General features: G+C 40.8%; 1 protein-coding gene across 4 annotated transcripts in view; it reads left to right on the top strand.

The window, feature by feature from the left end:
* Window positions 1-9,764, top strand: part of LANCL1 (LanC like glutathione S-transferase 1) — a 47,655-nt gene extending 37,891 nt beyond the window's left edge. For all 4 annotated transcript variants that reach the window (XM_055573354.1, XM_055573353.1, XM_055573356.1 and 1 more), the window contains exons 7-10: window positions 148-330; window positions 5,383-5,559; window positions 6,023-6,095; window positions 6,693-9,764. In XM_055573354.1, coding sequence (XP_055429329.1) covers window positions 148-330; window positions 5,383-5,559; window positions 6,023-6,095; window positions 6,693-6,769 — 510 coding nt within the window. In that variant the 3' untranslated portion in view covers window positions 6,770-9,764. The remainder of the gene's footprint in view (window positions 1-147; window positions 331-5,382; window positions 5,560-6,022; window positions 6,096-6,692) is intronic.
* The last annotated feature ends 15,877 nt before the right edge of the window (window positions 9,765-25,641 follow it).

Genomic DNA, 25,641 nt, shown 5'->3' with positions numbered 1-25,641 from the left:
TTTAATGACTTCCAATTCATTTTGGTCATCTTTTCCTCTCTTTTTAAACCCATCCCTGACAGGACTGAGTGACTAACTCTTTGACTTTGAGCATTAAAAAGGACTGTTTGTTTCAGCAAAACTAATAATTCTCATTTTTGTTTCTAGCCCAGCCTTCAAGTGAGCCATGCGAAGCTACATAATTTGGTCAAGCCCAGTGTAGACTATGTCTGCCAACTGAAATTCCCTTCAGGCAATTACCCTCCTTGTGTGGACGACAGTCGTGATCTGCTGGTCCACTGGTGCCACGGTGCTCCCGGGGTAATCTACATGCTCATTCAGGCCTATAAGGTAATATGAATTTTCTCATTTTTAGAAATACGTTAGAAAACAGAATATAAGATTCTATCACCTTAATTAGTTTTCTGTATAATTCTTCAAGGATACATAGACAAACCATTTGTTGGACCTAAACTCATTTGGCTATATGAGTTATAATTTATTCTCACAGTACCCTTTTATACCATAGCACACATTATTTCACAGAACAAGGAACCACTTCACTTGATGGGTAGAGTAGCTAAGATCTATAGTATTAGTGGCAAAGACAAGATAAATATCCCAGGAGCTCAATTAAAAATAGAAAGGATTCTCCCTGGACATTGCTGGTGGCAATGTAAAATGGTACAGCTACTATAAAAAGCAGTTTGGCAGTTCATCAAAAAATTAAACACAGGATTAAACATATGCTCAAGCAATTCCACTCCTTGGTATATACCCAAAAGAAGTGAAAATGAGGTTTCAAACAGATATCTGTACACCAGCGTTCCCTAGCAGCATTGTTCACAGTAGCCAAAAAGTGGAAACAATCCAAGTGTCCATCAGCAGATAAATGGTTGGGCAAAATACAGTGTCTACATGCAACAGAATATGATTTATCCCTAAAAAAGAATTAACTTCTGATCCATACTGCAACATGCATGAACGTTGAAAACATGATGCCAAGTGAAACACGCCAGAAACAAAAGGGCAGATCCAGTATGACTCCACTTACGTGCTATGATGGTTAATGTGAGGTATATAAAATAGGCATATTCATAGTGAGAGAGTAGCGTAAAAGTTACCAAAGGCTAGGAGGCTGAGAATGATTACTTCATGGGTACAGAGTTTCTGTTTGGGATGTTGAAAAGGTTTTACAAATAGATAATGGTGATGGTTGTATTAATACAACATCAGTTCAGTTCAGTCGGTTAGTCATGTCTGACTGCAAACCCATGGATTACAGCACGCCAGTTTTCCTTGTCCATAACCAACTCCTGGAGCCTACTCAAACTCATGTCCATCGTGTCAGTGATGCCATCCAACCATCTCATCCTCTGTCGTCCCCTTCTCCTCCTGCCTTCAATCTTTCCCAGCATCAGGGTCTTTTCCAGTGAGTTGGTTCTTGACATCAGAGGGCCAAAGTATTGGAGTTTCTGCTTCAGCATCAGTCCTTCCAGTGAATATTCAGGACTGATTTCCTTTAGGATGGATTGGTTGGATCTCCTTGCAGTCCAAGGGACTCTCAAGAGTCTTCTCCAACATCACAGTTCAAAAGCATCAATTCTTCGGCTCTCAGCCTTCTTCACAGTCCAACTCTCACATCCATACATGACTACTGGAAAAACGATAGCCTTGACTAGACGAACCTTTGTTGGCAAAGTAATGTCTCTGCTTTCTAATATGCTGTCTAGGTTGGTCATAACTTTTCTTCCAAGGGGCAGGCATCTTTTAATTTCTTGGCTGCAGTCATCACCTGCAGTGATTTTGGAGCCCCCAAAAATAAAGTCTCTCAGTGTTTCCATTGCTTCCCCGTCTATTTGCCATGAAGTGATGGGACCATCACTTCGTGAACTAAGATGCCATGATCTTAGTTTTCTGAATGTTGAGTTTTAAGCCAACTTTTTCACTCTCCTCTTTGACTTTAATCAAGACGCTCTTTAGTTCTTCACTTTCTGCCATAAGGGTGGTGTCATCTGCATATCTGAGGTTATTGATGTTTCTCCCAGCAATCTTGATTCCAGCTTGGAATTCATCCAGCCCAGCATTTCACATGATGTACTCTGCATAGAAGTTAAATAAGCAGAGTAACAGTATACAGCCTTGATGTACTCCTTTCCCTATTTGGAACCAGTCTGTTGTTCCAACAGTTAGAACTGGACATGGAACAACAGACTGGTTCCAAATTGGGAAAAGGATACATCAAGGCTGCATATTGTCATCCTGCTTATTTAACTTATATGTGGAGTACATCATGAGAAATGCTGGGCTGGATGAAGCAAGAATACTGAAGTGGTTTGCATTCCCTTCTTCAGTGGACCACACTTTGTCAGAACTGTCCACCATGACCCGTCCATCTTGGGTGGCCCTACAGGCTGGCTCATAGTTTCATTGAGCTAGACCAGGCTGTGGTCCATGTGATCAGATTGGTTAGTTTACTGTGATTGTGGTTTTCATTCTGTCTGTCCTCTGATGGATAAGGATAAGAGGCTTATGAAAGCTTCCTGATGGGAGAGACTGGCTGTGGGGGAAACTGGGTCTTGTCCTGATGTGTGGGGCCATGTTCAATAAATCTTTAATCCAGTTTTTGTTGGTGGGCTGGGCTGTGTTCCCTCTCTGTTGCTTGACCTGAAACCAAACTATGGTGGAGCTTTTGAAGATAATGGTGATCTCCTTCAAAAGGTCCGATGCAGTCACTGCTGCACTCAGTGCCCCCAACCTTGCCACAGGCCACCACCGACCCACGCCTCTGCCAGAGACTCCTGGACACTCATGGGCATGTCTGGGTCAGTTTCTTACGGGGTCACTGCTCCTTTCTCCTGGGTCCTGGTGTGCACAAGATTTTATTTGTGCCCTCCAAGAATCTCTTTCCCCAATCCTGTGTAAGTTCTGGTAGTTCTATGGGTGGGGTTATTGGCAGCCTCCTCCTAGAGTTCTGCCATATCCAGGTCTGCTGCACCCAGAGCCCCTGTCCCTGCAGCAGGCCGCTGCTGACCCATACCTCCTCAGGAGACACTCAGACACAGTTCTGGCTCGGTCTCTGTGGGTTGGGCGTGCGTTTTGTGCCCTTTCCCAGATCTGGGCAGCTCAGATGACCAGGTTCTTGGTGAGTGCGCTGTCCAAGGTGGGCCATGCGTCTTAATCACCTCCCCGGTCCCAGCCTCTTGGTTTCCCAGGTGTGCCATAAGAACACCATCTCAGATGTGCTGTATGTCTCCTCTGTAGACCTGATCTCAGGCTGTGACCCTCCTGGCAGGTGTCAACCATCCAGAATCTTAGGAAGATTTGGTTAGCAGCTGGGAGCCTGCTCACAGTTTGGTGGAAGATGCCATCTCTGTGGCTGAGGTTGCAGCAGGCCCTTGCCTCTGGCTCAAGCCTGCCTCTCTGCCTCTGGGCAGGGAGCGGCCAGTGTGCAGGGGGCTAGCTGTACTTTGGTATTCCCTCAATCCTTTGTTCTGTGAGCAGTCCAGACTGTGCATTAGGGGTTAGGTTGGGCTTCCCTGGTAGCTCAGATGTTAAAGCATCTGCCTGCAATGTGGGAGACCTGGGTTCGACCCTGGGTCGGGAAGATCCCCTGGAGAAGGAAATGGCAACCCACTCCAGTATTCTGGCCTGGAGAATCCCATGGACGGAGGAGCCTGGTGGGCTGCAGTCCATGAAGTCGCAAACAGTCGGACACAACTGAGCGACTTCACTTTCACTTTCACTTGGAGCCTTTCATGGGATAGTTCTTTTCCGCAGTTGCAGTTAGGCATGTTTTCTATGATTTGTTTGTTTTTTTCTTTTCTCCCTGTTATGTTGCTTTCTGAGATTCCAAAACTCCCCACAGACCCGCCTGTGAGAGCATTTCCTACTGTATGGAAACTTCTCCCTCACGACTCCCTCCCCAAGACAGGTCTCCATCCCTAGCTCTTTTGTCTCTCCTTTTGTCTTTTATATTTTGTCCTACCTCCTTTCGAAGAGAATGGGCTGCCTTTCTGGGTGCCTGTTGTCCTCCTCCAGTGTTCAGAAGTTGTTTTGTGGAAGTTGCTCAGCATTCAAATGATCTTTTGATGAATTTGTGGGGGAGAAAGTGGTCTGCCCGTCCTATTCTTAAACCATCTTGAAACAACACAGGGGATGTAATTAATGCCATTGAATTGTCCACTTTATAAAATGGTAACTTTCATACATATATTTCACCATAATTTTTAAAACACAAGTATCACTTCTAAAAAAGTATTTTATGACAGAGCCATAATCAAAGAAGCAAAGGTTTTTATTTGAGGTGGGGGAAAAATGGAAGTACACCAAGATATTGATGTTCATTGGTACGTGTTCTACAAATTACAGTTTTATAGACTCTAAATAGTTTCTGGCATCTTATGGTCTGAATAAGCCCTCAGATTTTGCCTTCAGAAAGTCAAATATAATACAAAAAAATTTTTAAACAGTCTTGCTCTACTTTTATACTGTAATGAGATATTAAAAATATCTACTCAGAAAATATTTCTCAGGAATTCCCTGGCAGTCCAGTGGTTGGGACTGTGTCCTATTGCAGAGGATATGGGTTCAGTCCCTGGTTGGGAAACTAAGATCCCACAAGCTACATGGCATGGGAAAAAAATACACACACAAACACACACACATATATTTTTCACATCTTTAATCACGAGTTAGGAGGTCACAAAGATTGTAAAGATGTATCTCTATTTTTCTGACGAAGTATAGTGTTTTATAATCAATTTTATAAACAGTTTCTTCTCCAGGGTATAAAGAAACTTTCTAATAGTGAAGAGCATCATTGTTACAGAGAAAATAGTGTTTGTCCTTTGCAGAGTGACTAAGGATAATAGCAAGTTGCAAGTAAATAAGGCTACTTCACTAGTAACATTCAGTTATACAATCACCATGGCTCTATGATAAAGAATCCACCTGCCAATGCAGGAGACATGGGTTTGATCCCTGGGTTGGGAAGATCCCCTGGAAAAGGAAATGGCAACCCACTCCAGCATTCTTATGTGGGAAATCCCATGGACAGAGGATCCTGGTGGGCTGCAGTCCATGGGGTCACAGAGAGTCTGAAAAGACTTAGCAACTAAAAAAACAACACAAACACACATGCATATAAAACTTAGATCGTATGGACAAGATCATGTCCAGTTATGTATTTAGAAACAAAAAAAAATGCTAATGAATTATTGTAATCTTTTCCCACCAATATAACATATCTCTGTGTCTCTGAATTCTTTACCCTTTCTTACTAAGCCACCTCCCTTTCTCTTCCTCCCTTTTCCCATCTCCTTTTCTCTCCTATCAGGAAGGAAGGTCAATAGAAGTGTCTTTTATATCCCTTATAATAAACTCTGTCCCTTGACTCTGCAGGTGTTCAAAGAAGAACGGTATCTCAATGATGCCTATCAGTGTGCAGACGTGATCTGGCAGTACGGCTTGCTGAAGAAGGGGTATGGGCTGTGCCACGGCACTGCAGGGAATGCCTACGCCTTCCTGTCGCTGTACAGCCTCACGCAGGATGCGAAGTACCTGTACAGGGCCTGTAAGGTAGGATTCAGGACCGCCAAACAGCACACCTTTGCCCAGGAGGTTATAGAAATGGCTCTGGTTAATCTGATTTAATTCATTTATTTTTTTAAACCATAAGTCTATAGAACAAACACAGTTTAAGAAAAACCATTCAATTGAATTAGGTGTTTGTTTTTGTTTTTTTTAAAGGATATAATTCTACTCAACAGCATTGGCGGGGGGTGTTGTGTTGCTGGGAGCTGTAAGGTAGTTCTGTTCCTTTCTTCTTTGATAGCCCTGGAGACGTGACTCAGAAGCTCATTAAATTCCTCCCATGCTTTGTAGTTTCTTTTTAGACCATCCATTTCTCTGGGTTAAACCCTTTCCCTGCCTTGAGAATAGTTTTTGACTTTTCAGAGTAAATCTTAGAGACAACCTCTGTCAACTTTTAGGAGTCTCTAGAAGAAGTTATTTCAATAATTTAACTTGGTCTCGTTTTTAGTTTGCTGAATGGTGCTTAGATTATGGAGAACACGGATGCCGGACACCAGACACCCCCTTCTCCCTCTTTGAAGGTATTTTCCACACATTACTTATTTGACTTATAATATCAGCATCCACTTCTCTCCTTAGTAATATGTTGCATTTTAACAACAAGTTAATTTTATAATTATTTCTTAAACTACTTCTTTATTTCCTAATATGATAACTCAGTATTAAAAATCCATTAGCACCCAGACCACTGTGGATCCAATAGTAGTAATTATGACGACTGCTGTTTATGGAGCCAGGCACATGCTAGGCATTTTGTAGATGTCATCATAAATAATCTCATCAGAAATATGTATTATTATCCTCATGTCAGAGATGAGATCTCTGAGGCTCAAACAGGGAAGTCAGGCCATGATGACGGAGCTCACATATGGTAGATGGTAGGGCCGTGCCTTAAACCAGTCTGGCTCCACTTTCTCTCCTGTCTTCTACCTGCATAAAGAGGCTGGGCACCTTACTAGTGATCCCCTCTAATGAGCTGCAACATATAAAAACAGACACCTACTTCATTCAAATCATATAAATTATATCGTCATGTTGTTTATGGTACAAAATGAAGCCACTCTATAAAAAATATCATCTTTTGGTGTAATAACTTTTGACTCTTTCTTTTCCTTCAGGAATGGCTGGAACAATATATTTCTTGGCTGACCTCCTAGTGCCCACAAAAGCCAGGTTCCCTGCATTTGAACTGTAAAAGGAAAGCTCCCCCTCTGCGCCTCACTGCATGAACCTCTGTTATCAAACCTTGGCTAAAGCAACAATAGAGTCAAGCTCTGTATGTAATTTAGTTGACTGTTTTTTCAGAATATGTCTTTAGTTCAGTTCCTTTTTGTTATTTACTTTTATTTTAAAATATCCAAGGAAATCTTAAGTAACTTCAGTTTCTTCTAAAGGGAAGGTAAGGTGATATGTATAGTATTTTGAGGGCATATTTGTATATATTTAAGAACTTAGGGGCAATTGTATTCTTACTTAAGCTTATGAATATAATCATCTGTTACTGTTCTAAAAATATTTAAAAGAAACTAAATGTAGATAAAGACATGCTTCTTGTTTGATATTGCCCTCCACCTCTTCTCTTTAGTATTTTAATAACAGTTTTATGACTTTGCTTTTCTCTAAGTGGTTGATTATGAAAGGGGACAAAATTTGGAAAAGTTGTCAACTGGGCTATGGACCTAAGCACCATTTGTCAAATTCACAATCTTTACCTAAACATACTTTCAAATTTGCCCCTTTTAGGAGAGCATTCAGGCTCTATAATCCAACGCCTTTATCAAAAACTTCTAAAATGGGATGGTCGTTACATGAAAATTATGATTCGATGGTTATTTCAAGATAAACTAACAAAAAGTTTTTTTTTTTTCCAGATAAGCTAATATGTTTTGGAATTACTTAATATAAATGTGTTCCTTCTTTGGAATTAGTAAGATCAGGAAATGAGATTTCTATGTGTGAATATATTATGACCCAGGATTTGAGTCCACCCTTTCTGACTGACCTTCTGAACTTTAACTTGTGTTCTACTTATCTTGCAAAGACTATGCTTTGTAAAGTGTTGCCTGCTTGGTACAAGCCATAAGATATTTTCCTTCTTATCTATCCAGATGTTGGTCTTTTCACTAAATAGTAGAAAATGCTCACTAAATAGTAGAGCATTCTACTTGTTTAAAGAGGGAGGAGGGGATGCTGTATGGCAGAATCGCTAAGCTTTTGATAGAAATGCTGTTTTTTGAGACAGTATTACCCAGTGATCGTTCTTAGAACAAATAGCTTTTGTCTCTTTGCATACTCTAGGCTTTAACACTCATCAATTTCTGAGCCCTCAGGATTGGTTATTTATATGGTAGGTGAAGAATTCCTGGTGCTTTAAATTCCATACCAGTGTTTTGACTTATCAGCTCCCATTCCTCCTCCTTCCATTGCTGATTTTCCCAGGCTTGTTTCATCTTTTCTATGTATATCCACTGATTTTGAAACATTTCGCCACTTTAAAAAACAGGGTCTAAGAATTTTAAACGTGCCTATTTCACAGCTCTCTCAGTCACAAAAATATGCCATTTTTAACTGGAACTTTGAACCAAATTCCCACTGAGTGTATGTTGATTCCTGTGAGTAGAAATCCCCTATTATTTTCCATGTAGCACCAAAATAGCTAATACTGTTGGAAACTGCCTGACCCTTTAAAGGCTAATGACAGTGGGATCTAAGACACAGTCCACTGGCTCAGTTCCCAGGATTAGCTTATTCTGTGACTTGTGTTAGTCAGGACAACCTTGTGCTTCTCAGATTTTGAAGTGCTGCTGGTAAGCTGTGTGCCAGCTCTGCCTTTCTCGTGAGCGTGAGCATTTCAGATCAAAGGGGTCAGCATTCACCGTAAAGCTGATTTGCCTTTGGCTGGGTGTCCAACTGGAAAGAATAGAGCCCGTATGGTTTAGTTAAATGTCTTACTATACTCTACCTGCCCTTTTAACTACTGTATGTACTAACCAAAGGAAAAAGAACAAAAAACTCTCTCTACTAACCAGAGGACATGATCACAGTGCTTCACCAAGCATCTTAATTAGTTTAACTCCAGGAAGACATCGAGGCAGGGAGTAGAACGTTTTGAATGAGATTCTTATGTGTATTTGGGTTGCAGTTTAGCTACTGTCATCCATTAGCAAATTTATCAATATTGACATGATTAAGTTACCAGTTATTAAACAGGCAAGATTTTATACTTGTGCCATTGTTTGTTTCATTTATGTTTACAAGCGCAGAAAGTTTGATAGGATTTTAAACTCAGGCAAAGGGTATCAAACTCAGACTAATAACCTAACACCATGGAAGAAACTGAAATTTTATACTAGTTTTCTTAGTTTTGAAAGGAAGAGGCATCATTTCAATTCTGTTTCTGTTATATCATTTTTCCCTCAGATATTTTTCTCCTTGTTAAAAAAGCAAAACAAAATGAAAAACTTCTGAAAATTGCTTTCCAGAAAACTCAGTATTATCTTTTATCTCTATGTAAAAACTAAGTAGTAAAACCTTAAAGCTGTGTCAGGCAGTATTCATTTATCCTCTCGTGTGTTTCTGTGAGTGTCACATCAATTATTTACATCAATCCTATTGATCTGTGGTCCCATCAAGAAGTCAGTCTTTAATCCTTAGAGTCATTTGACTCCCTTTTCATCTTTGATGTCAGTTCCAATTACTTGGCATCAAAAGCCTTCACGGTAGGTAGAGTTTTAGGTAAAAGTGGCCATTTTCTATCTTTTATTACAGCGTCCCTGTATAACTTAATTGAGAGATATGCTTTGTTCTTATGTCCTCAAGTTAATTTGTGTCTGATTTTATAATGCCTTGCCTTCTCTTGACTGAGTTTGAAATACACGATGAGAAAGTGAACATTTATTTATCTACTCTTTCAGCCACTTGAACTCATATGTAGTCCTCCTTTATTCATGCCGAGTTCTGTCTCCAGTGCTGCCCACCCTAAATAGGTCAGAGCACCCCACTTCTGTGTTGTTAAGCTGTAGAAGAACTGCTTCTCTCCTACAGGTACAAAACAAAGCGTTTGGGATATTCAGGAATCCTACGCCAATGTTACATTGCCATTTATTGGAAAGGGCTGGAATTGTATGTATTTCTATGTTCTATAAAGGATTTATCGTACTGCTTCTCAATAAAATCTTATTATGACCATACATTGTCATGTGCTTCTTGTTTACTCTGGTTTAAACTTAACAAATATTTTCTTTCAGTGGTAAATGATGGCTTTTTCTTTATACTCATTCCCTAGGACTTGCTGCTGACTTTTCCTTCATTGTTGAGTCAAACAAGATTTGAAGTACTTTATGAATATAAAGAGGAAATATAAAGAGGAAAACATTTTAAAATCTGATCATTAATAGAATTAAGAAGAATCTACTAGGCGTCAAGCAGGGCAGTATATTAACGATCCCATACGTATGAGAATCCACCCTGTGGTTAATAAAAGTCTCATTCTAGAAATTGATTTCCGTGCTGACCAGTTCTGAAGGGTACTTTGAATGGAGGGGGAGATTAAATGAGGCGTAATTATAAAATGTGTGTACAGAGGTTGGAAAGGAGTTCTGCTCAGTCACCTGGCATGACTGTACTACTTCCTTTCATGACTCAGCCATTTAGTGTCACTTAGCACACCAGAATTTGCCAAATTATAAAATACTTTTTTCCATCCCCAAGTTATATTTTGTTCCCTGTACCTCTGATTAAAATGCCCTTCATTCCCCTTGTCTATCGTTTGAATGACTTATATTACTAAGGCTAAATTTAGTTATTTTCATTTTGCTCCTTTGATCAAATGAAGGTAGAGATGAGGGCACCCCATCTTGAGATGTGGGTACAGGGCTGTGGAGAGGACGGTGCTTTGCAGAGGCCACCCAGAGACTCCAAAATGATGTGTGGAGCATTCCCCCTGCCTCTTCACAGGATCACACTTCAGTTGGTAAGGCAGCTGGCTCTGTTCTCTGGTTTACCATTTCCTGGCTCATCTTCAGAAGAAAAACAATGACAGGTGCTTTCAGTTGCACCTCAGTTGTAATCTCATGAGCAAACAGAACTTGAAGACGTAATTCATCTCCTGCAACTTACGCACAGTGGTTTATTTTTTCCTACACTTTGCATTCGAAAAAGCCTTTGACCCCCTGCTTCCCATACTCTCTGAATAGAATAATCAGTTTTGTGTCATTTCTTTTTCCCCAAGATAGTTCCCACTGTGGACTGTGTCATAAAGTCTCATGTATTCTCGACTCTTACAGGCATCATTTAAAGTAAGAAAAAAGTACAAGTCAGTCCCCTGATAATTTGCTTTCTCATTCTGTTTCCTATCCAGATTCACCCTCTTCCTTCTGAAGCCGAGGGTCAGTTAACAAGGCAAGAGAACACTGGTCTTTTTCACATGTTGGCTTCATTGGTTCCATTATGTAAGCTTTGCAAACACTGTTTTCCAGAAGAAGCCATGTGCCAGTGAATCCTCTGGGACTTATTTGACAGTTTTGTGAGTAATGGAAGAAAGCAGCAAACACAATAAGCCATGAGGTGAAATAATGAGGATAGATGAATGGATCTTAGCAGGACTGCTGCTCATAGTCGACCAGTTTAATTTCACAGTTCTACATTATATTAACTTTTCATCCACATGCAAATCACAACCATGGTGACATTAAATCTGCAGCTAATGTTCTATCACTCTACAAGTAAGCAGCAGAGAAAGTATTTGTAAGGCACTTAGTCATTATGCAGAGAAAAGCGGGACTCTTGATAAGTCAGTTTATAAAGTAGTTGCATAATTTCTCTTCTCTAATGGAGCTGGGGTATTAAGAAAGATATCTGTAACCAGAGAAAGACTGATAACAGCTCATGGTGAAAGTTGATGGTTAATTTTGATTGAGTATCTGGCATTCAGGTATTAACATCACCCCCTTGCTGGTATAATCTGAACTGCTGGCAAAATTCATATGCTTCAGACTGCCATTTTATTTAATCATACCTGAGAAATGCTTTAAAACCATTCTATTCCCCAAATTCATTAAGCATGTATGTTATAAGCAAGATGCCTGGCGGAGGATTCTGTGTGCATGAGACACACATCCCCATCCTGACAACTCAGTCTGGTGAAGAAGATGGGGGAAGAGACAACTGATTACAAGGAAACATTTTTAAATATTCCTGTTCACCTTCCAACTAGTCTTTCCCTGATTCCACAAATTTCAAGTGTGTCCAAGTTTCTCCTATGACCTATGGTTTCTATCTGTATTTGTAGATAACTGAGTTCAGTACTAGGAGTACTGAATTCAGAGAGTTGTTATTTTTAGTCGCTAAATCTTTGTGACCCCATGGACTGCAGCCTGCCAGGCTCCTCTGTCTATGAGATTCTCCAGGGAAGAATACTGGAGTAGGTAGCCATTTTCTTCTCCAGGGGACCTTCCAGATCCAGGGATCCAACCTGGGTCTCCTACATTGCAGGCACATTCTTTACCGTCTAAATCACCAGGGAATCCCACCTTATCTGCATACAAATCATTAGGAATCTTGTTAAGATGATTCTAAAATGCCAGTCTGGTGAGCCCTCAGAGTCTGCATGTCTAACAAGCTCCCAGAAAATGCCCATGCTGCTGGCCACAGAGCATTTGAGTACGCGGGACTAGATAATGCATCACAGAATCCTGACTCTAGAGAAGAAGGAAGGAAGGTCAGAAGTTGGCTGATGAATTGAGAGAACTGATTGATGTTGTGATCAAAGAGCACATGCACTAATAGCAAGAGCATCAAAGAGCTGGGATGATTGGAGTCTGATTACTGATGTGACACAATTCCAAACCATGTCAAAGCAAAGGGTCCAGCCTTGGAAGAGATCAATTGTCTGTGATAGTGATTGTAGCAAGGGAAAGGAATGAACTTGGAACAAATATGTGTTTATAATTTTAATAGAAAAGTTGCCAAGGGTTTGGACTCTTTCAATTCAGAGTCCTAAGCTTCTGGTAATATGAGAATCATGTGGAAGATAATCTATACTAAATTAATTTGAATCACCTGGAATCAAGATTTGTATGAAGAAAATTAGACGCTTGCCATTGTTTAGAGTTTATAAGGAGCCACGACTAGTCAACTAATTGTTCAGTTCAGTTCAGTTCAATTGATCAGTCGTGTCTGACTCTTTGCAACCCCATGAATCGCAGCACACCAGGCCTCCCTGTCCATCACCAACTCCCGGAGTTCATCCAGACTCAACGTCCATCAAGTCAGTGATGCCATCCAGCCATCTCATCCTCTGTCGTCCCCTTCTCCTTCTGCCCCCAATCCCTCCCAGCATCAGAGTCTTTTCCAATGAGTCAACTCGTTGCATGAGGTGGCCAAAGTACTGGAGTTTCAGCTTCAGCATCATTCCCTCCAAAGAAATCCCAGGGCTGATCTCCTTCAGAATGGACTGGTTGGATCTCCTTGCAGTCCAAGGGACTCTCAAGAGTCTTCTCCAACACCACAGTTCAAAAGCATCAATTCTTCGGCGCTCAGCTTTCTTCACAGTCCAACTCTCACATCCATACATGACCACTGGAAAAACCATAGCCTTGACTAGATGGACCTTTGTTGACAAAGTAATGTCTCTGCTTTTGAATATGCTATCTAGGTTGGTCATAACTTTCCTTCCAAGGAGTAAGCCTCTTTTAATTTCATGGCTGCAGTCACCATCTATAGTGATTTTGGAGCCCCAAAAATAAAGTCTGACACTGTTTCCACTGTTTCCCCATCTATTTCCCATGAAGTGATGGGACCAGATGCCATGATCTTCATTTTCTGAATGTTGAGCTTTAAGTCAACTTTTTCACTCTCCACTTTCACTTTCATCAAGAGACTTTTGAGTTCCTCTTCACTTTCTGCCATAAGGGTGGTGTTAAAGGTATTAAAATTAAAAAAAAAATCACATCCCTTTCTCCAGTTTTTTTTTTTCCTTAGCATGGATGATTTGGGAGAATGGCATTGAAATATGTATAATATCATATATGAAACGAGTCACCAGTCCAGTATCGATGCACAATACTGGATGCTTGGGGCTGGTGCACTGGGACGACCCAGAGGGATGGTATGGGGAGGGAGGAGGGTTCAGGATGGGGAACACATGTATACCTGTGGTGGATTCATTTTGATATTTGGCAAAACCAATACAATATTGTAAAGTTTAAAAATAAAATTAAAAAAAATAAAAATAAATAAAAATAAAAAAATAAATACAAAAAAAATAAATAAATGTACACCAGATGTGTCATTTACACTTTATTTGCCACCATCTGTCATTTGCCATGTTTCCTAAATGAGAATTTCATAAAGTGATGTGTAGTGTCACAGAGGTCATTTTTCCAGGGACACTTCAGTGCATAAGAACAGGGCTGAACCAGGAAGCTTGGAAATGTCACTAGAAATAGGAAAATCTCATTCATTTTTAACTGCTAAATTGAAACACTGATACAAGTAAGCCTAGGCAGACACTCTTTTTCACATTAGTGTGTTCCCTGCATGTTCCGTACTCGGGCTTGTGATGATGATTAGTCACTCAGTCGTGTCCAACTTGTTGTAATCCCATTGACTGTAGCCTGCCAAGCTCCTCTGTCCATGGGATTATTTCCAGGCAAGAACACTGGAGTGGGTTGCCAGTTTCCTCCTGCAGGGGATGTTCTGTACTAGAAATTGATGTAAGATTAGATGACTCACATAGCCAATGTATTGTTTACCACTTACTATAGTGAAAGAACAGCATGTTGTATTTTACCTTTCACCAGTTCTCACCTGTCCCGTTAAGAATTAGCTTCATTTGCATATTACTGAAATATATTAATGACTATCTGATTTTGATGGTGTTTTCCTCTGTTTCCTTGAAAAAGCCAAATTCATCATCTTTCTACCAGTCACTTCAAATTGCCCTTTTTTCATGAGTTTCCTAATTCACTTAATGATTTCCTAATTCACTTACAGGTGCTCAAGCCAATAAACCTGAATTAACATTCTCAGATTTTTGGTTCTCAAAGTGCAATCTCTGGCCCAATAAGGTTAATTAGCATTACCTGGAACTTGTTAGAAATGCAAACTTTAGGACCCAACCAAGACAAACTAAGTCAGATATGCTGACATAGAAAGCAATCTGCTTTAACAACCCCAGATGATTCTGATCAAGCTTGAGAAAAAATTTTAAAATAATGAGGTTAACATTACATATTCTGTAGCCATGTAACTTAAACTTTAGTGTTTTCAATTTTCTGTTTTCTTGTTGTATATTACAACACACACACAAATCTGTTGGCCCATGAAAAATACCGCGGGGCGGTCCCAAGATGGCGAAGGAATAGGACAGGAGACCACTTTCTCTCCCACAAATTCATCAAAAGCTCATTTGGATGTTGAACAACTTCCACAAAACAATGCTGGCAGAGGACACCAGGCACTCAGAAAGGCAGCCCATTCTCTTCAAAAGGAGGTAGGACAAAATAGAAAAAAAAAAAAAAAAGAAAGAAACAAAAGTCAGCATCCTGGGGAGGAAGTTGTGAAGGAGGAGAAGTTTCCACAATAGGAAACCCTTCGACGGGTCTGTGGGGAGTTTTGGAATCTCAGAGGGCAACATAACCAGGAGAAAAAAAAAAAAACCCCACAGAATACATGCCTAACTGCAATTGCCAGCGGAGAAGTAGCCCAGAGGCTCAAGTCCCCCACCAGGGAGGCGGGAGTTGCATCATCGCTCCTTAGGGTAAGAACTGGGCCTGAATTCCCTGAGGATGATCCAAGGGAGCTAACGTGAGCTAGCAACCCAAATCATGGAATCGCCAGAGAGAAGAAAAAAAAAAACTTTGCCACAAATGCTCTAACGCACACCCTGGCATGCTCACAGAACAAAGGATTGAGCGAATACCAAAAGAGAGCTAGCTGGCTGCATATAGGCCCCTCCCCAGCTGGAGGCAGAGAGGGAGGCTTGTGAAAGCCAGAGCCGGAAAATGAGGGCTGCTGCAATCTTGGCCCCAGAGACAGCATCTTCCACCAAACTGTGAGCAGGCCCCCAGTTGCTAACCATGTCTTCCTGGGATCCTGGACGGTTGACATCTGCCAGGAGTGTCACAGCCTGAGATCAGCTCCCCAGAGGAGACACATGGCACACCTGAGACAGTGCTCTCATGGGGCACTCGGGAAACCACGTGGCCGGACCAGGGAGGTGATTAAGACACATGGCCTATCTGGGACAGGACGCTTGCGAAGCATCCAGTCACCTGAGCTGCTCAGACCTGGGAAGGGTACAAAATGCACACCCCAACAGGGTCTGAGCCCTTGCAGAGTACCCAAGAACCTGAGCGGCTTTGACCTGGGGAGGGCACAAAATGCAGGGCCCACTTGGGACAGTGCCCTTGCAGAGCACCCTGAAGCCTAAGCAGTGTAGACATGGGAAGCACATGCCACCTTGGCATGTGGCAAACAAACCCAGTGTGGTCCCTACACTGCAAGCACTCCCCACACATGCCAGCAACATTAGTTTGCAGTGTCCCTCCCTCCCCACAACACAACTGAACCTAAATAAGTGACCACCTAGCCTCCTTGTGTCAGGGCAGAAATTTGACACTGAAGAGACTGGCAGACAGAGGAAGCCAAAATAAACAAAGAAGAGGGAACTGCTCTGGAAGCACAATATCAATATCAGTTGATACTGACTGTGCATTGGAGGGGGCCTATAAACCTTGAGAACAAGTACAAGCTGGAACAAGGAACTATCTGAAACTGAACTGACTCCACACTGCCCACAACAGCTCCAGAGAAATTCCTAGATATGTTTTTACTATTGTCACTTAAAAAATTTTTTTTAATTTAAGTTCTTTATTACTCCTTCAATTTTCATTTTTATACCCTACTATTACCTTGCCAAAAAAGACCCCATTTTTAAAGCAAATTTTATAAATATATATATTAATTTTGTGATTGATTTTGTTTTGTTTTGTTTTATATTGTATTTTTGAGAGTCTAAACTCTATTCTAGATTTTTAATCTTTGTTTTTTGATATTTGTTATCAATTTTGAATTTTTAAGAATCTAATCTTCAAGTATCCATTTTTCACTTAGGGATTTGATTACTGGCTTAATTGCTGTCTCCCCTTTTCATTCTCTCTTTTCTCCCCCAACATCAGTTGGATCATCAAAAAAACAAGAGTGTTTCAAAAAAACTTCTACTTCTGCTTTATTTACTGTGTCAAAGCCCTTGGTTGTGTGGATCACAACAAACTGTGGAAAATTCTTAAAGAGATGGGAATACCAGGTCACCTGACCTGCCTCTTGAGAAATCTATATGCAGATTAGGAAGCAACAGTTAGAACTGGACGTGGAACAACAGACTGGGAGAGGAGTATGTCGAGGCTGTATATTGTCACCCTGCTTATTTAACTTATATGCAGAGTACATCATGAGAAATGCTGGGCTGGAAGAAGCACAAGCTGGAATCAAGATGGCAGGGAGAAATATCAATAACCTCAGATATGCAGATGACACCACCCTTATGGCAGAAAGTGAAGAGGAACTAAAAAGCCTCTTGATGAAAGTGAAAGTGGAGAGTGAAAATGTTGGCTTAAAGTTCAACATTCAGAAAACAAAGATCATGGCATCCAGTCCCATCACTTCATGGCAAATAGATGGGGAAACAATGGAAACAGTGACAGAATTTATTATTAAGGACTCCAAAATCACTGCAGCTGGTGACTGCAGCCATGAAATTAAAAGATACCTACTGCTTGGAAGGAAAGTTATGACCAACCTAGATAGCATATTCAAAAGCAGAGACATTACTTTGCCAACAAAGGTCCATCTAATCAAAGCTATGGTTTTTCCAGTAGTCATATATGGATGTGTGAGTTGGACTATAAAGAAAGCTGAGTGCCAAAGAACTGATACTTTTGAACTGTGGTGTTGGAGAAGACTCTTGAGAGTCCCTTGGACTGCAAGGAGATCCAACCAGTCAATTCTAAAGGAAATCAGTCCTGAATATTCATTGGAAGGACTGATGCTGAAGCTGAAACTCCAATACTTTGGCCACCTGATGTGAAGAACTGACTCATTTGAAAAGACCTTGATGCTTGGAAAGATTGAAAGTGGGAGGAGAAGGGGATGATAGAAGATGAGATCATTGGATGGCATCACCAACTCAATGGACATGAGTTTGAGTAAACTCCAGGAGTTGGTGTTGGACCAACAGGGAGGCCTGCTGTGCTGCAGTCCATGGGGTTGCAAAGAGTCAGGACACGACTGAGCGACTCAACTGATTTTTCCCCCAGGTCACGTCTATCTCCTTTCTCCCTCATCTCTTCTCTGTGTAACTCTTGAATCTCTCTGGGTCTTCCAGGCTGTGGAGAGCACTTAGGGAATTGATTACTGGCTAGATTGCTCTCTCCTCTTTTGACTCCCCCTCTTCGCCTCCTGGTCAACTCTATCTCCCTCCTCCCTCTTCTCTTCTCTATGTAACTCCATGAACCTCTCTGGGTGTCCCTCGCTATGGGGAATTGTTTCACCATTAACTTAGATGTTTTATCATCTGTGCTATATGGATGGGAGAAGTCTTGAGGCTACTGTAAGAGAAGGACTGAAAGCCAGAAGCAGGAGGCTTAACTCCAAAATTTGAGAACATCGGAGAACTCCTGACTCCAGGGAACATCAATAGACAAGAGTTCACCTAAAAATCTCCATATCTACACTGAAATAAAGCCCTATCCAAGAGCCAACAAGTTGCAGTGCAAGACATACCATGCTAATTCTCCAGCAAAGCAGGAACAAACCCTGAGCATTAAAAGACAGGTTTCCCAAAGCCATGCCAAACCCATAGACACCCCAAAACTCATTACTGGACACTTCATTGCACTCTAGAAAGAAGAGATCCAGCCCCATCCACCAGAACAGAGACACAAGCTCCCCCAACCAGGAAATCTTGACAAGCCACCAATCCAACCCCACCCACTGGGAGAAGACTCCACAATAAAGAAGAACCACAAACATCCAGCCTACAGAAAGCGTATCCCAAACACAGCAATCTAAACAAAATGAAAAAGCAGAGAAGTATTCAGTAGGTAAAGGAACATTTTAAATATCCACCAAACCAAACAAAAGAGGAGAAGATAAGGAGTCTACCTGAAAAAGAATTCAGAATAATTGTAGTAAAGATGATCCAAAATCTTGAAAACAAAATGGAGTTACAGATAAATAGAGACAAGGACTGAGGAGATGCAAGTAATGTTTAACAAGGACCTAGAACAAATAAAGAAGAGTCAATCAATAATGAATAATGGAATAATTGAGATCAAAAGCACTCTGGAGGGAGCCAACAGTAGAATAACTCAGGCAGAAGAGAGGATAAATGAGGTGGAAGATAGAATGGTGGAAATAAATGAAGCAGAGAGGCAAAAAAAAAAAAAAAGAATTAAAAGAAATGAAGACCATCTCAAAGACTTCTGGGACAATGTTTAACACCCCTACATTCAAATCATAGGTGTCCCAGAAGAAGAAGACTAAAAGAAAAGGCATTAGAAAATACTTGAGGAGTTAACAGTTGAAAACTTCCCTAAAATGGGGAAGGAAATAGCCACCCAAGTCCAAGAAACCCAGAGAGTCCCCAAAAGGATAAAACCAAGGCAAAACACTGCACTTCAGTTCAGTTTAGTTGCTCAGTCGTGTCCAACTCTTTGCGACCCCATGGACTGCAGCACACCAGGCTTCCCTGTCCATCACCAACTCAAACTCATGTCCATTGAGTCGGTGATGCCATCCAACCATCTAATCCTCTGTCATCATTGGGTGTCAAAACACCCAAGACACATATTAATCAAACTAATGAAGATCAAACACAAAGAGCAAATATTAAAAGCAGCAAGGGAAAAGCAACAAATAACACACAAGGGGATCCCCATAAGAATAACAGCTGATCTTTCAATAGAAGCTCTTCAGGCCAGAAGGGAATGGCTGGACATACTGAAAGTAATGAAAGAGAAAAACCTACAACCAAGAATACTATACCCAGCAAGAATCTCAATCAGATACGAAGGAGAAATCAAAAGCTTTACAGGCAAGCAAAAGCTGAGAGAATTCAGCACCACCAAACCAGCTCTTCAACAAATGCTAAAGGATTTCTCTAGATGGGAAACATAGAAAACATTTATAAAATTGAACCCAAAACAGCAAAGTAAATGGCAATGGGATCATCAGTTCAGTTCAGTTCAGTCACTCAGTCGTGTCCAACTCTTTGCGACCCCATGAATCGCAGCACGCCAGACCTCCCTGTCCATCACCAACTCCCAGAGTTAACCCAGACTCCCGTCCATTGAGTCAGTGATGCCATCCAGCCATCTCATCCTCTGTCATCCCCTTCTCCTCCTGCCCCAATCCCTCCCAGCATGAGAGTCTTTTCCAATGAGTCAACTCTTCGCATGAGGTGGCCAAAGTACTGGAGTTTCAGCTTTAGCATCATTCCTTCCAAAGAAATTCCAGGGCTGATCTCCTTCAGAATGGACTGGATGGATCTCCTTGCGGTCCAAGGGACTCTCAAGAGTCTTCTCCAACACCACAGTTCAAAAGCATCAATTCTTCGGCGCTCAGCTTTCTTCACAGTCCAAATCTCACATCCATATGTGACCACTGGAAAAACCATAGCCTTGACTAGACGGACCTTTGTTGGCAAAGTAATGTCTCTGCTTTTGAATATGCTATCTAGGTTGGTCATAGCTTTTCTTCCAAGGAGTAAGCCTCTTTTAATTTCATGGCTGCAGTCACCATCTGTAGTGATTTTGGAGCCCCAAAAAATAAAGTCTGACACTGTTTCCACTGTTTCCCCATCTATTTCCCATGAAGTGATGGGACCAGATGCCATGATATTAGTTTTCTGAATGTTGAGTTTTAAACCAACTTTTTCACTCTCCTCCTTCACTTTCATCAAGAGGCTTTTTAGTTCCTCTTCACTTTCTGCCATAAGGGTGGTGTCATCTGTGTATCTGAGGTTATTGATATTTCTCCTGGCAATCTTGATTCTAGCTTGTGCTTCTTCCAGCCCAGCATTTCTCATGATGTACTCTGCATATAAGTTAAATAAGCAGGGTGGCAATATACAGCCTTGACATACTCCTTTTCCTATTTGGAACCAGTCAGTTGTTCCATGTCCAGTTCTAACTGTTGCTTCCTGACCTGCATACAGATTTCTCAAGAGGCAGGTCAGGTGGTCTGGTAGTCCCATCTCTTTCAGAATTTTCCACAGTTTATTGTGATCCACACAGTCAAAGGCTTTGACATGGTCAATAAAGCAGAAATTGATGTTTTTCTGGAACTCTCTTGCTTTTTTGATGATCCAGCGGATGTTGGCAATTTGGACTCTGGTTCCTCTGCCTTTTCTAAAACCAGCTTGAACATCTGGAAGTTCATACTTATTAATAATTACCTTAAATGTAAATGGGTTGAATGCCCCAACCAAAAGACAAAGACTGCCTGAATGGATACAAAAACAAGACCCCTATATATGCTGTCTACAAGAGACCCACCTCAAACCAAGGGACATATACAGCCTGGTGGGCTGCAGTCCATGGGATCGCTGGGAGTTGGACATGACTGAGTAACTTCCCTTTCGCTTTTCACTTTCTTGCATTGGAGAAGGAAATGGCAACCCACTCCAGGTTCTTGCCTGGAGAATCCCAGGGACGGGGGAGCCTGGTGGGCAGCTGTCTATGGGGTCACACAGAGTTGGACAAGACTGAAGTGACTTAGCAGCAGCAGCAGCAACACCTATCCTACTCAAACTCTTCCAGAAAATTGTGGAGGAAGGTAAACTCCCAAATTCATTCTATGAGGCCACCATCACCCTAATACAAAAACCAAAGAACAGGCCAATATCACTGATGAACATAGGTGCAAAAATACTCAATTCTATCAAACACAATTCTAGCAAACAGAATCCAACAATATATTAAAAAGATTATACATGATAACCAAGTGGGCTTTATCCCAGGGATGCAAGGATTCTTCAGTAGTCACAAAGCAATCAATGTGATACACCACATTAACAAATTGAAAGATAAAAACCATATGCTTATCTCAGTAGATGCAGAGAAAGCCTTTGACAAAATTCAATACCCATTTATCATTTAAAAAAAAAAAATAAACTCTTCAGAAAGCAGACATGGAAGGAACATACCTCAACATAATTAAAGTTATCTACAATAAAACCACAGCAAACATTATCCTCAATGGTGAAAAATTGAAAGCATTTCCCCTAAAGTCAGGAACAAGACAAGGGTGCTCACTCTCACCACTACTATTCAACATAGTTTTGGAAGTTTAGCCACAGCAATCAGAGAAGAAAAAGAAATAAAAGGAATCAAAAAAAAAAAAAGGAATCCAGATTGGAAAAGAAGTAAAACTCTCACTGTTTGCAAATGACATGATCCTTTACAGAGAAAACCCTAAAGACACCACCAGAAAATTACTAGTTAATCAATGAATATGGTGAAGTTGCAGGATATAAAATTAATACACAGAAATCCCTTGCATTCCTATACACTAACAATGAGAAAACAGAAATAAGGAAACAATCCCATTCACCATTGCAATGAAAAGAATAAAAGGAATAAACTTACCTAAAGAAACAAAAGACCTATATATAGAAAACTATAAAACACTAATAAAAAGAAATCAAAGATGACACAAATATATGGAGAAATATACCATGTTCATGGATTGGAAGAATCAATATAGTAAAAATAAACATACTATCCAAAGCAATCTATAGATTCAATGCAATCCCTATCAAGCTACCAATGGTATTTTTGCACAGAACTAGGACAAATAATTTCACAATTTGTATGGAAACACAAAAAAACTTGAATAGCCAAAGCAATCTTAAGAAAGAAGAATGGATCTGGAGGAACCAACCTTCCTGACTTCAGACTATACTACAACGCTACAGTCATCAAGACAGTATGGTACTGGCACAAAGACAGAAATATAGATCAATGGAACAAAATAGAAAGCCAAGAGATGAGTCCACACACCTATAGACACCTTATCTTTGATAAAGGAGACAAAAATATACAATGGAGAAAAGACAATCTCTTTAACAAGTGGTGCTGGGAAAACTGGTCAACCACCTGTAAAAGAATAAAACTAGATAGAACACTTTCTAACACCATACACAAAAATAAACTCAAAATAGATTAAAGATCTAAATGTAAGACCAGAAACTATAAAACTCCTAGAGGAAAACATAGGCAGAACACTCACTGACATAAATCACAGCAAGATACCCTATAACCCACCTCCCAGAGTAATGGAAGTAAAAGCAAAAATAAACAAATAGGACTTAGTTAAACTTGAAAGCTTTTGCACAACAAAGAAAACTATAATCAAGGTGAAAAGACAGTCTTCATTATGGGAGAAAATAATAGCAAACAAAACAACTGACAAAGAATTAATCTCCAAAATATACAAGCAGCTCATGCAGCATAATACCAGAAAAATAAATGACCCAATCAAAAAAAGGGCCAAAGAACTAAACAGACATTTCTCCAAAGAAGACATACATATGGCTAATGAACACATGAAAAGATGTTCAACATCAATCACTATCAGATAAATGTAAATCAAAACCACAGTGAGGTACCATCTCACACCAGTCAGAATGACTGCCATCAAAAAGTCTACAAACAATAAATGCTGGAGAGGGTGTGGAGAAAAGGGAACCCTCTTACACTGTTGGTGGGAATGAAAACTAATACAACTACTATAGAGAACAGTGTGGAGATTCCTTAAAAAACTGGAAATAGAACTACCATATGACCCAGCAATCCCACTGCTGGGCATACACACCAAGGAAACCAGAATTGAAAGAGGCACGTGTACCCCAATGTTCATTGCAGTGTGTTTACAATAGCTATGGAATAGCTATTGTATATGTATATTGTATATGGAATAGCTATTACAATAGACATGGAAGCAACCTAGATGTCCATTGGCAGATGAATGGATTAGAAAGTAGTGGTACGTATACACAATGGAATAATAAGAACGCATTTGAGTCCATTCTAATAAGGTGGATGAAACTGGAGCCTATTATACACGGTGAAGTAAGATAGAAAGAAAAACACCAAATACAGTATATTAACGCATATATATATGGAATTTAGCAAGGTGGTAACCATGACTCTATGTGCAAGACAGCAAAAGAGACACAGAGTAAAGAACAGACTTTTGGACTCTGTGGGAGAAGCCGAGGGTGGGATGATTTGAGAGCATAGCATTGAAACATGTGTATTACCATATGTGAAATAGATGGCCAGTTCAAGTTCCATGCGTGAAAAGGCACTCAAAGCCTGTGCACTGGGACAATCCAGAGATGGGATGGGGAGGCAGGTGGGAGAGGGGTTTGGGATGGGGAGACACATGTACACCCGTGGCTGATTCATTTTGAAGTGGGCAAAAACCACCACAATATTATAAAGTAACTAGCTGCCAATTAAAATAAATAAATAAAAATTAAAAAGGCCCAGAATAAAGGGGCATAAACAAAAATAAAAGGAAAAATCCCTAGGCTCAAGGCACTATGTATTGCCTAATGGGAAAAATGATACTGCTCTGGTTTATTCTTTCTGCAAAGATGGTCCTGGAACAATGCGCACTATGTGACTGCCCTGCTGCTAAGAAAGGAAGCCCTCTGGATAGAACACATTCTGAAATCATCTGTTTAGATATGTTTTTCCCCACCAGACTCTCCACTTCTTGCAAAAGGCTCTGTCCAAGTACTGAACCTACTGTGTATATAGAGAGGGCAATACATAGAGGGCCCTCAGAAAGTGTGTATTAAACCACCAAACTGAACATGGCTCAACCGACTGGAGAAATGGACTTAGAAAACTTTTACATAGATTTACTGCTTGTTGCTGAGTGATTTATGTTTAGCTTAGTTCTATTTTCTATTTTGTTTAATACAGCTTTTTTTGATTGGTAGTAACCATCTAGTTGGGCTTCCCCGTGGTAAAGAACCCACCTACCAATGCAGGAGACAAAAGAGACATGAGTTTGATCCTTGAGTCGGGAAGATACCCTGGTGGAGAACATTGCAACCCACTCCATGCCTAGAGAATCCCATGGACAGACGAGCCTGGCAGGCTACAGTCCATGGGGTGGCAAAAAAGTCAGACAAAAGTTAGCCACTAAGCACAAGCAATCATCTATTAATAACTGTTAAATAGTAAGCATTAACGAGTTGATAATATAATGAAAAACAGATTTTGTCCAGCAGATGTCAGTAGAGCTCAGTTTAATAATTTCACTTGTTAATGAACTTGAAAAATTAATGAAGATGATGGGAGGGTGAAAATACTTGCAGCCAGAGTAGCATTTTTTTTGTTGACATTTGAGGAGATGACTTTTACATCAAAAAACCCATACAACCATTCAGGCATCGTGGAAATGCTGCAAGTATTGACTTTAAAACAAATATTGCCTCAGTGGTGAGTTTCTTCCACATCAAAGTTCAAAGCAGTTTAAATTGGACATTAACTTATTGTTAGCTACAGCCAAAATCATGAGAGGTGAGGGAAGTGCAGGGCTGTATATAGAAGATTATATAATGTGAGTTATGATGCTGGTTAAGGCTCTACCCCACGCCCAAGGTCAGGGGCGGCTGGCGAGAGGAGCAACCCCACGTCCAAGGAGCGGTGGCTGCGCGGGCCTAGAGGAGCTATTCCATGTTTAAGGTCAGGAGGGGCGGCAGTGAGGAGATACCCCTTGTCCAAGGTAAGGAGCAGCAGCTGTGCTTTGCTGGAGCAGCCATGAAGAGATACCCCATGTCCAAGGTAAGAGAAACCCAAGTAAGACAGTAGGTGATGCAAGAGGGCATCAGAGGGCAGACACACTGAAACCATAATCATGGAAAACTAGCCAATCTAATCACACTAGGACCACAGCCTTGTCTAACTCAATGAAACTAAGCCATGCCCATGGGGCCACCCAAGACGGGCGGGTCATGGTGGAGAGGTCTGACAGAATGTGGTCCAC

Source organism: Bubalus kerabau, chromosome 3 (assembly GCF_029407905.1).
Source record: "Bubalus kerabau isolate K-KA32 ecotype Philippines breed swamp buffalo chromosome 3, PCC_UOA_SB_1v2, whole genome shotgun sequence".
Classification (NCBI taxonomy): Eukaryota; Metazoa; Chordata; class Mammalia; order Artiodactyla; family Bovidae; genus Bubalus; species Bubalus kerabau.
The sequence above is the reverse complement of the archived record's forward strand: the minus strand, read 5'-3'. Positions and strand labels throughout refer to the sequence as shown.